This window comes from Canis lupus, chromosome 34 (assembly GCF_048164855.1).
Source record: "Canis lupus baileyi chromosome 34, mCanLup2.hap1, whole genome shotgun sequence".
Classification (NCBI taxonomy): Eukaryota; Metazoa; Chordata; class Mammalia; order Carnivora; family Canidae; genus Canis; species Canis lupus.
The window spans coordinates 1,823,052-1,841,874 of record NC_132871.1 but is presented as its reverse complement, the minus strand read 5'-3'; the positions used below and the strand labels follow the sequence as shown (position 1 = coordinate 1,841,874).

Sequence of the window (18,823 nt, the reverse complement as noted above, 5' to 3'; positions counted from 1 at the left end):
CAGCAGCACTATCTGCCTGATATCAATTATCACACACACAGGCTGTATTTTTAGTGACATATAAAAGGGTTCAAGTCTCAGCTTAAAAAACAAAAACAAAAAAACAAAAAAACAAACAAACCCTGAACATCTTCCAGTTACTTTTCTTTCCTTCGTAATCTCTTGTGCTGAGTTGTATATACTCCCTGTTTCCATGTGCTCACCTGCCATTTTCTCTCCAACGCAATCTGACCTAGACTTGGCTCCCACCACTCCACTGAACTCTCCTAGCTGAGGTTACGACTATTTTCCTTATTGCTAAAGCAAAATTGCATTCTTCAGTCTTGATCTTACCTGACCTAGTTGAAGACATTTTCTTTCTTTGGTTTTCTAATATCACGTATTTTTTTCATTTTGCCTCCCTGCTATGTGGCCACTTGTCTTCTTGATTCAGTAGTTCAACAAATATAGAATTCCCATGTTTGTCAAGCACTGTATGTCGACCATACAGCAGTGAACTAGACAATGAGGTCCTTGCCCCCAAATATATTTTAAGGGGGGTGAGGGGATTAAGTAATTGTATTCAGGCTTCAAAAATAGTACAAATAGTAGAAATTTGGTTATACTTCTATCTTTTTTAAAATCAGCAAAACCATTCTAAATGTGGCATAACTTATAGCATTATAAAATACTTTATTTTCATTTAATGTATAAGCAATACCTTTAGAGAAATAAAGTGAAAAAGACAACTACCCTCTGGATTTTCTTAAGGTTTATGGTGAATATTAATATAAGAAGATGCAAAAAATATACAAGATCTTGAAAAGAATTCTTCTATATTACATGTTATCAAGTGGAATATTTAAAAACAGTGGCTCAATGCAAGGAAAATCTATTTCCTTAATTTAAGTAAAAATAATTATTTTTATCAATATGAAATAAAATTTCTAAAAATTATTCATAATTAACAACATCCCGAATATACTCACCAAAACACCTAATGCTTAAAGGCTTATAAAGAATGTGGTCATTTCTTTTAGAGTAGTTAGTAATTTATAGACAAGTAGGTAAAATGATGACAAATAAGTCTATGTACATTTGTCAAGAGTATACAGTATTTATATTCTACAAATGAAGCACTTTTATGTTCAATATTCAAATATTTTCTGATGTTAATAAAAATACATCTTCATAACTGAATTCCTTCCAATATTAAAGATAGCTCAGGACTTTTTGTCTTTAGAGGATGAGATTCAGGCCTTCTTGACAGATTACTACATTTTTGTCTAATTTTTCCCATGCAATTATTGCATCTTTTGGGCGAACTAATCTTAGTTGTACCCCGATTGACATCAAGATTTAAATCTTCTGGGAGGAAAGTACTTGATCTCTTCTTCTCTTCTTTTATTCTAGTACCAAGAGTCTTCTTTGGATTGTGGTTAATACGTTTACAGTCTTTGGCCATCTTCTGGCTTTGACCAGTGTAGTGTTTTTCACTGATACATGGGCTTTCCATTCCAGTGGAACATACCATATTCTTGTGAGCAATAGAAGGAAGAAATGTTTGAGATGACATTTTTCCAACAGTTCTAGTTGGTAAATCTTGAAGATACCTGGGAAAATGTTGGCTAATTTTATATTCATAGATTAATTTCCTTGACTTTGAATCATCTGATTTGATAGAGAATTGATCATCTATTGTTATATTCTGATAGGTATTTGCTGAACTTTCAGGTGTATCCAGTTTTCCAGAATTACATTGAGGTATGCTTGGTAAAATTCCAAGTCTATTTTGTTTTAAGCCTAATCCAGTACCAGGAATAAAAAGTTCTGGTTCTTCCTGTTTTGACAGATGAGTGATGCTTGCATTTGAAGTGGACTGATGTGCGTGTCCATTTACTGCTGTATCTTTCCAGATTAAAGGGTTATATATAACTTGTCCATCAATAGGGCATGAGTTGCACTTGTAGAATAACCAATTGTCAATACATTTCCTATGAAACTTAAAAAAAAGGTTATAAATTAATCAGAGATACAATTATCTTGTTTATGATGTGTATTATCTATGCAAGTTTCTCCCAGTTTCATTATTGTGTTACTATTAAAACTATTTAGCAAGAATGGAAGATAATTATAATTTATCAAGTTTTATGGAAACAATTTGAAGAGAAAAATGGAATGGGTTATGGACTGATCTCCATTTTCAACCTTAAAATGGAAAGGCTTTTATGGACATCATTTTTGTAACCTCATTAAATCCCATTACTTATTCAAGCCATTAATTTCACTGTTCCTTTCTAATGAATTAAATTTATTAAATGACAAAAATAGTCACAACCAACTAGAGTTGGAAACGGATCTGATGATGGTAAGGTGTAAAATAATAAATCACATTCTTGGGAAGAAAGCAAACTATCAGACATTTTAAGTAAAGGTGACTCTAGAGCTATAAATACTTATTTAAAGTAACTTTATTTCAGAAAAAACCTGGTTGCCAATAGTCATTGAACAACATTAGACTTTAATTTCAGTGAGTTCACTTGAAATAATAATTATGTCAAATTAAACATTTCTGTTTCATCCAAAGAGTAACAAAAACACCTTATTATTCTGCAAGCTTTTTTTTTTTCTGTGGGTAACTAAAGTAGATAAAGTAGATAATCTAATTTGAAGAGCTATTTTGTCTTTCCTGGATAGAGTATACAGAAATGAGTCCTAACCAATAGAAATCCATCCATAAGGGACAGAGCTGCCTTCTCAATGGTCTCTGCTGCAGCTCTACCTTACACACTCTTCAATATGAACATCTCTGCACATAACACAAATAAAAAGTGAAAAGAGACACTTAAATTGTCAATTAATTCACAAAAACTGGCCCTACAAGGAAAGTCAAACTAATATGATGTGACTGCTACCTTGTGAGTACATGGTAGTAATCTTGTATGTTGACCGAGATGAAATGCCTTCAAACAGAGTCGACACTGATAGCCTGGAGCAAGCATCTTACTATTCTTTGTAATAAGTAAGAGAGGCAGTGACTTCACCACTTGTTTTGGTGTGTAAACTGGGCTGAATGAAAATGAGCAGAAAGACATGAATACTTATATGTGTTTATCGATCAGGAAGTAATCAATAGCACAGGTAAATAACCTCCATATAAATAATGTAAATGAATTCAATATTTTCTTGAAATGAAGGTAATAAATCTCATACATTATGAAGTTAAAAAAATCTATTGTATTGATGTTGAACAAGATGGATCCAATTTCAACACCAACTTCATAAATAACAAAATTTAGTCATTTCAAATAAAAATACTAAACTGAAATTTTTTTATTTGTAGTTTTTAATGTCTATGAAACAAGAACAATATTTTAATGAGAACCGTATACTCAAATTTTTTCAGTCTGACCCAACACTTCCGCCTTGTGTTTAGAAAAATACAACCCAATTCATGATGCCATTTGGTGCATGGTAAGCCACATTAGATACTCTGGGCTACTGTGAAAATTGGTAGATGAGAATCTAGGAGGAAACTCATTTTCCCTTAGAGTATATGCTCACTACTTTAGTATTGTTAGACTATGTTAATATTACTCTAGAAGTACCAACCCTATTTTTGTACCATTAAGTAGCAACTAACCAAATTGAGATTAATGTAAATTAACTGCTTTTTGATGCCATTAACAACTAATAAAGCAGATAAAACAAATATTTAAAAACAAAACTTGATTAAAGCTTAGACACATTCCTATCATTTAAAAGTCATTGAGAGCAAAGTTCAAATACAGGAATACCTCGGAGATATCGTGGGCTTGGCTCCAGACCACCACAATAAAGTGAGAACCACAATAAAGCAAGTCAAGTGAATGTTTTGGTTTCCCAGGGGCAAATAAAAGTCATATTTGCATTATAGTGTAGTCTATTAAGCATGCAAAAACATTATCTCTGAAAAAGCAATGTACATGCTTTAACTAAAAATACCTTATTGCTAAAAAATGCTAAGAGTACTGTTCAAAAATGCTAACAGTACTGTTAAAAAATGCTAACATTACTTGAACTTTCAGCGAGTTGTAATATTTTGCTGGTCTTGCCTTAATGTTAATGACTGTTGACTAATCAAGGTACTAGTTGGTGTAGGCTGGGATGGCTGTGGCAATTCCTTAAAATAAGACAACAACAAAGCTAGTGTCTCATCAATTGATGCTTCCTTTCTATAGGATGTGATGCTGTTTGGTTGCATTTTACCCACAGAAGAACTTCCTTCAAATTTGTCAATAGTCTTTTTCTAAAAAAAGGATTTACTTATTTATTTCAGAGAGAGAGAGAGAGAGAGAGAGAGAGAGAGAGAGAGAGAGAGAGAAAGAGTCTGTGTGTGTGTCTGTGTGTGTGAGTAGGGGGAGGGGCAGAAGGAGAAGGAGAGAGAGAAAATCTCAAGCAGACTCCTGTCTGAGCTCAGAGCCTGACATGGGGTTTAATCTCATGACCTTGAAATTATGACCTGACCAAAAATCAAACACTCAACTGACTGAGCCACCCAGGCATCCCAAAATTTGTAAATTCTCTTAAACCCTGTGGCTACTTTAATTAACTAAGTTGATGTAATATTCTAAATCCATTGTTGTCATTCCAACAATCTTCACATCATCTTCACCACCAGGAGTAGATTCCATCTCAAGAAACCACTTTCTTTGCTGATTCATAAGCAGCAACTCGTCATCCATTAAAGTTTTATCATGAGATTACAGCAATTCAGTCAATCTTCAGGGCCCACCTCTAATTCTAGTTTTTTTGCTGTTTTCACCACATCTGCAGTTACTTCCTTCACTGAAATATTGAATCCCTCATTCGTGAGGGCTGGAATCAACTTCTTCTTAACTCTTGTTAATATTAATATTATGATCTGTTCCATGAATAATGTTCTTTTTTTTTGAATAATGTTCTTAATAGCATCTAGAATGGTGAATTTTTTCCAGAAGATTTTTAATTTACTTTGCCCAGATCCACCAGAAGATTCATTATGACAACCAGAGCCTTACAAAATGAATTTCCATTTCCAGGGAACGTGGCAGAGCAAGAGTATCCCAGGCTCACTGCATCCCATGTCTACACCTAGGTAAACTGACAGCAGATTAAATAACCCAGAAAATGACCTGAAGACTTGCAGAACAGACTCTCAACAGCTAAATGATAGAAGACTACATCAAAGAGGGTAGGGAGGGCAGAGATGCAAGTTGGGAGCCAAACTGACCTGTGAGACTGTCTGCAGGAGGGAGAAATGCCATTAGTGTGGGGAGGGGAAGGGCCAGGCCCCAAACCAGGCACTGCAGTGAGGGGCATAATGTATTCAAAGTGGTAAAAGAAAAAAATCTATAGCCAAGAATACTCCATCCAGTAAGGTATCATTCAGAATAGAAGGAGAGATAAAGAGTTTCCCAAACAAAAGTTAAAAGAATTCATCATCACTAAACTAGATCTACAGGAAATGCTTAAGGGGATTCTTTGAGTAAAAAGGAAAGGCCATAAGCAGCAGTAATAAAAGTAGGAAGCACAAAAGCAGTAAACTTAAGTATATCTATAAATATCAGTCAAGGAATTCGCAAAATAAAAGGATATAAAGTATGACATCATACACCTAAAATGCAGAGGGGAGAGGGGTAAAAATTTAGTGCATTTAGAATAGGTTGAAACTTAAGTAATCATCACCTTAATATAGATGGCTATATGCACAAGATGTTATATATAAACCTAATGGTAACCACAAATCAAACACTGGTAATAGATATGCAAACAATAAAGGGGATGGAATCCAAGGATATCACTAAAGAAAGCCAGCAAACTATGAGAGGAGAGAGCAAGATTACAAAGGAACAGAGAAAAACTACAAAACAACCATAAAACTAGTTAAAAAACAGCAATATACACTCTCAATAATTACTTTCCATGTAAATGGACTCAATGCTCCAATTAAGACATAGTGTGATGGAATGGATAATAAAGCAAGAACTATGTGCTGCCTACTAGAGACTCATTTCAGACCTAAAACACAGGCAGAGTGAAAATGAAGGATGGAAAAACATTTATCGTGCAAATGGAAGTGAAAAGAAGGCAGTACTTTTATCAGACAAAATAGATTTTAAAACAAAGACTGTGACAAGAGACAAAGGACACTATATAATCATAAAGGGAACAATCCAAAAATATATATATAACAATTATAAACATTTATGAATCCAACATGAGCAGCCAATAACAAACATAAAGGAAATAATTGGTAGTAATACAATAGTAGGGGACTTTAACATCTCACTTACATCAACAGATAGATTATCCAAACAGAAAATCAACAAGGAAACGGTGGCTTTGAATAACACGTTGGGTCACATGGATCGAATAGATATAATCAGAACATTTCATCCTAAAAGAGCAGAATACATCTTTTCAAGTGCACATGGAACATTCTCCAGAATCAATCACATACCAAAACCAGACAGTGTCACTACAAAAAAACACTACAGGCCAAGATCCCTGATGAACATGGACGCAAAAATCCTCAACAAAATATTAGCAAACCACTTACAACAATACATTACAAAGATTATTCAACATGATCGGGTGGGATTTATTCCTGGGATGCAAAAGTGGTTCAATATTTGCAAGTCAATCAACATCAGACACCACATCAACAAGATGAAGGATAAGAATCATATGATCATTTCAATATATATAGAAAAAGCATTTGACGAAGTACAAAACCCATTTATAATAAAAACTCTCACCAAAGTAGGTTTAGAGGAAACATATCTCAACATAATAAAGGTCATATATGAAAAACCTACAGCTAACATCAAACGCAATGGTGAAAAACTGTGAACTTTTCCCTTTAGGTCAGGAACAAGACAGGGATGTTCACTCTCACCACCTTTATTCACCAGAGTACTGAGGGTCCCAGCCACAGCAATCTGATAAGCAAAACAAATAAAAGGCATCCAAATGAGTAAGGAAGAAGTAAAACTTTCACTATTTGCGGATGACATAACTATATACAGAAAACCCTAAAGTCTACACCAAAAACTACTAGAACTGATAAATGAATTCAGTAAGATTATAGGATATAAAATCATTTAGAAATCCATTGTATTTCTATATACTAATAATGAGCAGCAGAAAGAAAAATTAAGAACAATCCCATTTACAACAGCACCAAAAAGAACAAAATACCTAGGAATAAACTTAACCAGGGGGTGAAAACTAGAAAACATTGATGAAAGATATTGAAGATGACACAACAAATGGAAGGACGTTTTATGCTCACGAAATAACAAATATTGTTAAAATGTCCACACTACTCAAAGCAATCTAGAGATTTAATGCATTTTTCTAGATTTTTATAGAGCTATACAAATACCAACATCATTTTCCACAGAACTGGAACAAACAGTCCTAAAATTGGAATGGAACCACAAAAGACCCTGAATAGCAAAAGCAATCTTGAAAAAGGAGCTAAAGGTATCACAATTCCAGATTTCAAGCTGTCTTACAAAGCTGTGGTAATCAAAACAGTATGGTACTGGCGGAAAAATAGACATACTAGATCAATGGAACAGAATAGAAAGTCTGGACATAAACCGACACGTATATGGCCAATTAATCTTCGACAAAAGAGGCAAGAATATGCACTGGAAACAAGGCTGTTCAATAAACGGTGTTTGGGTAAGTGAACAGCGTCATGCAACAGAATGAAACTGGACCACTCTCTTACACCACGCACAAAAGTCAACTCAAAGTGGATTAAAGACCTAAATGTGAGACCTGAAACCATGAAAGTGCTAGAAGAAAGTATAAGCAGTAATTTCTCAGACACTGGCTGTAACAACATTTTTTCTAGATATGTCTCTCTCTCTTTTTAAAGATTTGTTTATTTATTTGAGGGAGAGTGAGCACAAGGGAGGGGGAAGCAGAGGGAGAGGGAGAGAGAACTTCCAGTGGACTGACCTGAGCCAAAAATCAAGAGTCTGGATGCTTAACTGCCTGAGCCACTTAGGGGCCCCTCTAGATACGTCTCTCGAAGCAAGAGAAACAAAAGCAAGAATAAACTATTAGGACTACAGCAAAGTAGGAAGCTTCTACACAGCAAAGTAAACAACCAACAAAACTAAAGACAACCTACTGAATGGAAGAGAATATTTGCAAATAACTTATCTGATTAATGGTTAGTATCCAAAATATGTAAAGAACTTATACAACTCCACACAAATCAAATAATTTTTTTAAAGATTTTATTTATTTATTCATGATAGACATAGAAAGAGAGAGAGAGGCAGAGACACAGGTGGAAGGAGAAGCAGGCTCCATGCCGGGAGCCCGACGTGGGACTGGATCCCGGGGCTCCAGGATCACGCCCTGGGCCAAAGGCAGGCACTGAACCGCTGAGCCACCCAGGGATCCCCCGAAATCAAATAATTGAATTAGAAAATGGGTAGGAGGTGCCTGGGTGGCTCAGTCGGTTGAGCCTCAGACTCTTGGTTTTCTGCTTGGGTCATGATCTCAGGGGCTTGAGATCCAGCCCCAGGTCAGGCTCAGCGCTCAGTGCAGACTATTGTACACCTGAAACTAACATAGCTAACGCTCTATGTTGACTCTCCCAGAATCAGAGGTTTGCTTAAATGTATTTCTTAAATAGTAAGACTTGAGGGATCCCTGGGTGGCACAGCGGTTTAGCGCCTGCCTTTGGCCCAGGTCGCGATCCTGGAGACCCGGGATCGAATCCCACGTCAGGCTCCCGGTGCATGGAGCCTGCTTCTCCCTCTGCCTATGTCTCTGCCTCTCTCTCTCTCTCTCTCTGTGTGACTATCATAAATAAATAAAAAAATAATAATAAGACTTGAAGTCAAAATTATTCATTAATTCACAGGGTGAAGAATGGATGTTGTATTCGCAGGCACGAGAACAACATTACATAGTAATGTCAAGGATTACGGATCCCAGATCGCCATAACAAATATAACTATCTGAGAAAGTTTGAAATATTGCAAGAATTACCAAAATATGTTAACAGAGACATGTAGTGAGACAAATGCCGTTGGAAAAATGGCACCGATATACCTGCTTGATATGGGTTATCACAAACCCCTGGTTTGTAAAAAAAAAATGCATATCTGTAAAGTATAATACAGTCAAGCACAATAAAACAAGGTATGGGGATCCCTGGGTGGCGCAGCGGTTTGGCGCCTGCCTTTGGCCCAGGGCGCGATCCTGGAGACCCGGGATCGAATCCCACGTCGGGCTCCCGGTGCATGGAGCCTGCTTCTCCCTCTGCCTGTGTCTCTGCCTCTCTCTCTCTCTGTGACTATCATAAATAAATAAAAAATTAAAAAAAAAACAAGGTATGCTTATATTTTTCAGAAGCATTTATATTTCTTATCACTCTACAGATATACTTCCATCACACTACAACGGTTGCTTTTACCAAGGTCGTCTAATTGTCGACCCCCCCCCAAAAAGAACTGTATATTTTTATTATTTAAGGTGGTAACCATACTTTATCTTGAAATTATCTTTTATTCATTCTACTTTCTCTGCCTAGAATGCTTTTCTTTTCTACCCTAATGTTCTCTCACTTTCACCTATAAATTCTTCAAAACCTTTAGTTATACAGTTTGTCGCTCTCGTGGGTTGGCGTGATACCTAGCCAGAGCCAGAGGAAATGGAGATGGAGAGCCTTTGCGTAGGTTTATTATACACCCACGACATATTTTATGCTACGAGAACAAGCACAGTTTTTATTTGTATAACTCACTGAAATTATTTTCTTAAAGATTAATTTTATCCTGTAGGTTTATTATACACCCACGACGTATTTTATGCTCCGAGAACAAGCACAGTTTTTATTTGGATAACTCACTGAAATTATTTTCTTAAAGATTAATTTTATCCTGTCCTTTCAAAATGATCTTCTTTTGTATATGTTTTATAGTGTACCTAATAGGCTAATAATACACAGCATATTTAATTTTCTTTAATAAAGAATATGACAAAAGAATCTGGAGGCCTATCCACTAATAAACAGCCCCGTCAGTGTCGTGAAATACAACCAATCTGCTCAGCATTCTTCCTCCATGAGGGCGAAACAGTGGGGGCATCAGGAGCAAGACTGGCTTCCCCTAGAGGTCAATCACTTCAGAGCAAATATCAGATCCCCCTGCACTTTTTAAAAATAACTTATGTCAGTTTTAATTTTGCATTTATTTAGACAACCATTTATTTACCGAGGGAACTACTATATCCCTAACACCTAGTAGAATCTCTGATAGGATTAATAATAATAGACAACATTATTTGAATATTTACTGTGTGTATTAACTCATTTTATATTCACAAACTTCCTATGAGTCTGGTTTTATAATTATTCACATTTTAAAGATGAAAAAAATGTGGCAGAGAGAAGTGAAGTAATGAGCCCAAAAGTCACTTGTAGCCAATTTGTACAAGATCTGGATCCAGGCAATCTGACTCTAGAGCCTTCATCTTTGCTTGTATAATAATGTTACTCAGCAGATGATTCATACTTACTGAAAAAGGAAAGAATAAAACTTATTCAAACTGAAAAATTATTTAAATGTCTCATATCATAAATGAAATGTAAGCTTGACTGAGAATCTCACCCTTCCTTTCCTTGAAAACGTGGCATCTTTTCTTCTATCTCATTTTTAATATTGACACATTTTACAATTTCATCTGATCTTTTTTCTAGTGATCTCCATCTTTGATTTCTCTTCTGTAATAGGTAAAAATTGGTGTTACTTTGCAAATCACGGAAATTTTAATTTCGTGCATTAAAATCAGTTGCATAGCAACAACATAGTGCGAATAACAAAGACTCATTTGAAAATATACCTTTTTCAATATTAAAAAATTTACAAGTTATTAGTGAGTCTAATATACGATTGCATAGCTACTGTAACTTGACTTTTAAGGTAAAAATGTTAATCAACAATGGTAATTGTGGATGTTTTATCTTGTGTAACAAATAGATAGTATCTCAGCAACAGGAGATACTAACTTCTAAGTATACAGTTCAAATGATTGTAATAAAATTTCATTGTTGTTGATGTCAGAAATTTTAAAACCACAAGTGGTCGTCAATAAGTTATATCAATTTGAAACACTGAGGTTTTTTTTTTTCTTTGAATGACTTTTCCAGCTTAGTAGCTGTAATTCCTGATTTATGTATAATATCACCAGATTTTGTTACTGTGTTAGTTTTATAAACTACCAATGTGAGAACTGGTTGCCTTGTACATTCCTATGAAAAAGAATTCTCGTAAAAATATGGTCTTAGGTTTTTATTAAAAAACAATCAGCTCTACTGAAAGTGTTATCTATTCTTAGATTGACTTCACTTAGATTTCCAACAGCACAAACACAAGCGCCATATAAAATTCAAGATGGATACGGTACCTCACGAAATGCAAATGGGTGAGAAAGGTGGCAGCAGCCATCAAAACATTCCTGGCATAAGTGATACTCTATGCATCTGGTACACCTACAAACACAGAAGACCAAGACATAGACAAGAACACAAATCCAGTCATTTTTGGTGGTTTTGGTGAACAATTCCTGCCAGAATTTCCTGAGAACTAGGCAAATAGGACGAGGCCCATTTTATCTCACCCATCTTGGCTTCCTACTGCTACAGTAACAAATCATAACACATTTAGCAGCTAAAACAACACAACTTTATTATCTTAGAGTTTTGTAGGATAAAAGTCTAACACGGGTCTCAAGGGGCTAAAATCCAGGGGTCTGCGGGATTGTATTCGTTTCTGGAGGTTCTAGAGGGGATCCGTTCCCTCGCCTTTTCCATGTTCTAGAGGCCGTCTACCTTCCTGGGCTCAGCTCGTGGCCTTTTCCTCCATCTTCAAAGCAAGGAATGCTTGGTCTCGGGCCTTTCTTCCAAAGTCACATTTCCCTCTGACTCTCTTTCTGCTTCCTTTCCACTTTTAAGAACCCTTGTGATTACACGGGGCCCAGATAATCAAGAATAATCCCTTTATTTCAAGGTCAAGTGTTTAGCAGCCTTATTTGCACCTGCAATCTTCGTTTCTCTATGACACGTAACATAATATATAGGTTCTGAGGATAAGAATGCAGACGACATATTTGGGAGGGCATTATTTTGCCTACCATGCATCCCCTTTGGGATGTGTTCCCCTATTACCTCAGCTTTCCTTTTATTTCTTTCTCTAAATTCCTGTAGGATTTGTAACCTCTTAGGTATTGTATCATTTGATTATCCAGTGTTTTCCAATTGTTTCATGGATGCAAGAATTATACTTAGCAGAATACTTTTTGAAAACAGGAATTATATTCCCTCTCTTTGCTCACAACATGTAAAAAAGGTGTATGTATAAAAAGTTCTTAAGCTGATAAACAGAAACATCACTTTCCACAAAAGCTCCATCTAAAACTTACATTTATAAATATTTTGCAACAAGCAGATAATTTTAATTTACTTGCAGCAATATTCATGAGACAAATCATATTCTGAGCAGTAATCAAATGAGCTTATTTTCTTACTCAAGTTATCAGAGATTTAGAAAACTATTTCCATGAGAAATTTGAGAAAATATATCCTTCAGATATCTTACAGGCACAAGCACGAATTTATTTATTATTACTATTTATATGTCCATGAAAGTTCTTAGAAATCCTTATCAATTGATCATAGCAGTGGTGCAGTTTATTTGATACACCAAATTTTGTTAGGCAAGAAAAAAAATATTTTATATTTTTATAAAAATATTTTATATATGTATATATATAGTGAAATTAGCTACTTAAAAGATAACTAGCTCTATTGTGAAACTCTAATGAAGAAGGAACTGAAAAGCTTTCTAGTTTGTCTCCTACTCAATCCATTCCTAAAACTACTAGGAATAGTTTTTCAGTCTAATGACTAAATGTCAGTATTTGAGGGAACGCAATGAGGGTGAAGTCACAGATGTTGAAATACATTCTTTAATTTGTAAAAAAGACTGATATAGAGGTAAATAATTGTGAGCTAAACCTAGAGAGGAGAAGTTATTCTCAAAGGAGGGTGTAGAGCAGTGGGCAGAGAGCAAAACAGTGGAGAAAGCCTGAGTTTGGAACGATTCTCCCCAGAATGTGCCACTTTGGCATGCGGATTATTTTGAGCTGAAGTCATCAAGGCCCAAAAGACTCAGGAGGAGCTTTTTTGCCTCCCCTTCAACTGCTAAAGGAATTTAGCAGAAAGAGAGCTTTCAGGAGAGAGAACTGCAAAGAAGTGTGAGCTCACTGTGGAAAGCTGGAGGGAGCTCAGCAGGACCTGTTTGTCCAAATTCCCCTCTGTGTTCCATTGTTTCTGCATGGCAGACATTGGCTCTTTCCATCTTCCCATAGTCTTCTTTCCCTTTGAAGCCTCAGACCCCTATCCCCTTCTAGCTCCAGATGGCTTATAAGCCTCAAGTGAACTTCTCATGTCAATGGGAGGCTCCCACAGGAACAAGTTTAATTTTTTTCTGCTATTAATCTGTTTTATGTCAGTTACAGTAACAGACTAACAAGAAGAACCTAGAAAGTTACAGAAAATTTTTTCCTCCTGAGCAAGAGGTAGTAAGAAGAATCATCCACTAAGACACAAAGAGCAGTCAGAAAGCTCAGAGTGATGGTGGAGTGCACTGCCATCAACAAAAGACTTAAAAGAAGACTTGAAATAATCTACTAAAGCCACACACTGATCATTTGAGGAATAGGCAACAATGAGGATGGAGAAATTTGCACCATGGCCGCTTCTTGCCCTTATCCCCCACAGCTGTTCCTCCTAATCCCTCTTCCACACGTTATCTTGGCTCCTTACTGTTGGAATCCATACCTCTTAAAAGCAATGGCTGCTAAAACTGAAGATCAAGTCTTTCCTTTGTCAAGAACTCTATTTAACCAACACTCCTGACTTTAGCTGAACACCTGCCAAACCTTTACAAAATTCTTCCTTTCTTCCTCAATTTAAAATGCTCCTTTGGAGCCTTCTCAGGCCACTCATTTTCCAATACTTTTACTTATAGTGATCCAGTTGATTTTATCCCATGTGACACATAGAGAAAACAGAGAACTAAAACACTTCAGAGCAGAAGAGTTATCATTTGCTGATGAGAGTGATAAAAACAGTTTTTTGGTTTTATGAGAGGGTTCTAAAAATATATATTAATTGGGCTCATCCTAATGTATTTTTCTAGGAAGACTGAAAAAAAAAGAATATATTTTCTTAACATACAGTTAAGCTAAAATTTTAATTAAAATGCAATCTCCCAAGCATAGCAATTAATTGCTGTTTTAGTATGGCAACTGGGGGAAAGTTTGGGGATTACTTTAAAAAGTAACAAAAATTGTTTTCTCTAATATTTATCTTATTGTTGTTGAGGCATAGGATTAAAGAAAAAAGCATGAACTCATTGCAGTTTTGAGTTTGTGAAACTTGATTAAATATTCAGTCCATCTGGTCAATATCCCTCCAGTTCAATCCTAGGAGCTTTTGGCAGTTGATGGTTCAAAGAAAGTCATAGAAGTTGAGAGGTCTGGAAGTTGAGGCTTCTGAATTTGGAAACTCATTTAGGCCAAAGCAACAGGCCTGTGTCCAGAGCTTCCAGGGCAGGATGCTACTTCAGGCTCTCAATCTACGCTGGAGTACAAAGCCAATGTCTTTGTGTAAGCGAAGAAATAAAACAATCAGAATTTTGGAGGTACTGGGCTGACATAAACCAGTCTGGAAATCCTAAATAAGTAACCATCACGTAAGGCAAACATACTATATATATACACACACACACTGAAGGAAAGAGGCCGTCTCAATGACTAGTACCCTAGTGCTCCAAGTTTCCTAAAGTTCAAAAAAGGTCAGAATACATGTTTATAATTTTACTGATGACACTTACTTATAACATTTCCCCTCAATTGGAAATTGTTTACAGTTATTACAGGGAATTCCAAGGTGTTTGTCCAGTCGCTCTCTTTCAGCTGCAGTCACAAGGTTGCTAGAGTTTTTGAATTCTTCTAAAACAAGTTTTAATGGTGCAAACTCTTTCCTACACAGAGGACATTTCAACATGGAAGTATCTGAAATCGGATCCTGATAGTTAGCCAGGATCTTCATGCATTTTATATGGATGCTATTGCCACAGCCAAACCTGTCAGAAATAAAATCTGAATTTACCATTTGTATACACCAAAGTTATATATATATATATATATATATATATATATACATATATATATATAAGTTATATATATATAAGTGCTATATATATAGCACTTTCAGTGCTACCATCATTATTTCCCATAAAAATAGATTCTGAACCGATTTTCCAAATAAAGCTTGATTATACACATAACCACTATCTTATCTACCTACCCAATCTATCATCTTTAATTTAATGCATTAGGATTCCTAACAAACTCTCCCCCATTCTGATGAAATGGTGGTAAACAATTCTGCATCATCAAAATATTTGTCATTTTTTAAAAAATTTTATTTTTTAAGTAATCTCTACACCCATTGCAGGGCTTGGACCCACAACTCTAAGATCAAAAATTGCATGCTCTATTGACTAAACCAGCCAGGCACCCCAATATTTTTCATTTTTAAAGAGACAACAAATATAATCTTAACAAAAGGAAAATTATAGCAATAATTATTGTTTTTTAAATAAAAAGCATCATTGAGATTGGGGTATTACCTTATTTTCCTAGAAATCACACAGTATGTAATAGTACCTGACAAATATCTACTGAGAGAAATAATATTTTGGAAAATAGTTAGCAACTTAAAAATATGCAGTAGAAGCAGCCATGTGAAAAACTACATGAAAAAAAAAACTACGTGAATGAAAATTTTGACAAATAATCAGGAGTAAGAAAATGAAAAGTTCAATAGTAAATAGTTACCCAAATATCCAAGTCCAACTTTATAGTGCCTCAAAGAATAGTATGAATATGACACTCTTAACAAATGTTTGTATGGGTAAAAATTTCAATTATTTAGATTTAAAGATAGAATTTTGAGAAACTGAAAAGAATTTTTATAATATTAAAGTACTGTCTTTACTCTCAGAAAATTCTTTTTAACTGGTCTAAGCCATGACATTTATTCATGTGTATAAAACAAAAATGTGAAAATTATCCTACTTTAATAACTTAAGGTAGAGAGGGGAGTGAAGTGGAGTTAGGCTTTAATTTTCGCCCTTTATAATGTAGCCTAGAAATGTTTAGAATAAGAACAGGACCTTCTACAATGGCTATGTTAGGAAACAAAAGAAGGACAATTAAATAATAAGCAATAGGTAAAGCTTTTTGTTGTTTATCAATACGTCTTAGAAGAATCAGTTACAAACATATTGAATTAGAATTTTTTTCATAAGCTTCAAATATCCAAAGGAAAAACATGTAGAAGTGTGAGAAGATGGCAAAATAGAATCTTGAGCTCACCTTGTCCTGACTAACAGACACTCACACTGACACAAGAGCCACCTAAGTGCAGTTAACTCTCACCTGGAACATGGGCAGAACGGGCTTTTCACAGTTAATTGTGGAGGGAATTTAACATTGAAAAGTATAAGAGGAGCAGAGATAGGCTCAGGAACTAAACCCCTGGGGAGACTAACTACAAATACGAGGGACACCACAAGCATGGACAACTGGCAGGATGGGCCCCAACCCTAGGCACCCAAGGCACAGGGAACCTGTGGGGAAGAGGAGTCACCACATTTGGCTTTGAAAACCAGTAGGGCTTACCAGTTTTTACATCAGCGGGGCTTAGCTCCAGGAGAGCCACAGGGTGATAGGAAACTGACCCTCCACCCTTAAAGAGCAGCATAACAAAAACCCAGCCCCAGCCAAAATACAGCAAAAAAGCAGCAGTTTGAAAAGCACCGGGGTTATCATGAAGGAGATTGATTTACTAATTTCAGAACGTGCCTCAGAGGAGTAAGGATCACTAGGAGACTTCTCCAAGAACAAAAGAGCTGGTGGGCACCATTTCTATCTTTCCCCATCCCAGAGGCTAGATAGCCGGATACCTGCAGGAACCAGCATACACACTCTCCACCTATTTTGCTATCACAGTGCTTCCTGCCCCCACATTATCCTGTGGAGCCAGACCAACCAACTTGCCCCACTTAGCAGGTGTCCCACCAAAGTAGCTCCTGGTCTAACACACTCTGCAAGCAGTCCCAGCAGGGACCAGCACCATTGCAAAGTGACGCCTACCCTGGGGAGAGAGGCAGCTAACTACACACACCAGTGTACCCACAGTCTCAGCAGCCAAACCTTACAGCAGGCAGCTTAGACACCACCCTGCCAGCCAGTGCAACTGCAGTGCTGGCTCGCAGACTGGGGGCAGGCATGAGGTCTGACTTCTGGCCCCATCCACCCATGAAAGTCTTTCAAGTGACAACACAGGAGAGTGCCCTGAGTTCAGTGTGACTGCAGTCCCAACAGGTAGGATGAGGGCAGGCATCCAGTGTGACCACTAATACTGCCCAACTACAAGACTAGTAGTGCTTTTAGATGGGTTCAAACTTAAGTGACCAACTTATATATACTTTTATTTTTTTAAGATTTTTAAAAATTTATTCATGAGACGGGCGGGGGGGGGGGGCGGGGGCAGAGACACAGGCAGAGGGAGAAGCAGGCTCCATGCAAGGAGCCCAATGTGGGACTGGATCCCAGGACCCTGGGATCATGCCCTGAGCTGAAGGCAGACGTTCAACTGTTGAGCCACCCAGGAAGCCCTAATATATACTTTTATATAGACTTTAAAAAATATATTATTTATTTACTTATTTTATTTATGAGAGAGAGTGCATGAGTGAGGGTGAGTGAGAGAGCATGATTGGGGCAGAGGCAGAGGGAGAGGAAGAGGCAAATTCCCCCCTGAGCAGCAAACCCAAAGAGGGGGTCCATCCCAGGACCCTGGGATCATGACCGGAGTTGAAGGCACTTAACCAACTGAGCCACCCAAGGTGCCCGTTATATAGACTTTTATATCCATGATGTTATATATGAACCTAATAGCGATCATACATTTAAAAAAACTATAAATTATATAGAAAAAATAAAGGGAAAGGAATCCAAGCATGACACAAAAGGAAGCCATCAAACCACATCAGAAGAGAGCAAGAGAAGGAAGGAATGGAGAAGAACTACAAAAACAAGCATAAAACAAGTAACAAAATTGCAATAAGTACCTAAATATCAATAATTACTTTAAAAGTAAATGAACTAAATGTTCCAATCAAAAGGCAGGGTGAGTGGATGGATAAAAAATACCAACTCATCTATATGCCACCTTCAAGGGACTCACCTCAGACTGAAAGACATATGGAGATTGAAAATGAAGAGACGGAAAACCACTTACCATGCAAATGAAAGTGAAAAGAAAGTCAGAGTAGCCATACTTATATTGGACAAAACGGGCTTTAAAACAACGACTGTAACAAGAGAAAAACAAGGACATTACATATATATAGGGAACAATTCAACAAGAGGATATAACAGCTGTAAATGTTTGTGTACTCACATGCGAGCACCTAACTACATAGAGGAACTATTAACAGACATAAAAGAAGAAATTGACAGTAATGCAATAATAGTAGAGGATGTTAATATCCCATTTACATCAATGAATGAATCAGCCAGATGGAAAATCAACAAGGAAATAGTGGCTTTCAACAACACGTTGGGTCAGATGGACTTAATAGATATTCAGAATATTCCATCCCCAAACAGTAGAATATACAATCTTTTCAAGAACACATGGAATAATCTCCAG

The 18,823-nt window shown here is 36.4% G+C and overlaps 1 protein-coding gene across 5 annotated transcripts in view; it reads right to left on the bottom strand.

The window, feature by feature from the left end:
• Nucleotides 1–736: 736 nt before the first annotated feature.
• The window catches only part of ZSWIM2 (zinc finger SWIM-type containing 2), a 33,134-nt gene continuing 15,047 nt past the window's right edge, over nucleotides 737–18,823 (bottom strand). For all 5 annotated transcript variants that reach the window (XM_072810848.1, XM_072810850.1, XM_072810845.1 and 2 more), the window contains exons 5-9: nucleotides 14,931–15,182; nucleotides 11,440–11,524; nucleotides 10,644–10,756; nucleotides 2,895–3,048; nucleotides 737–1,981 (exon numbers count right to left, since the gene is read on the bottom strand). In XM_072810848.1, the coding sequence (XP_072666949.1) occupies nucleotides 1,169–1,981; nucleotides 2,895–3,048; nucleotides 10,644–10,756; nucleotides 11,440–11,524; nucleotides 14,931–15,182 (1,417 nt within the window). In that variant the 3' untranslated portion in view covers nucleotides 737–1,168. The remainder of the gene's footprint in view (nucleotides 1,982–2,894; nucleotides 3,049–10,643; nucleotides 10,757–11,439; nucleotides 11,525–14,930; nucleotides 15,183–18,823) is intronic.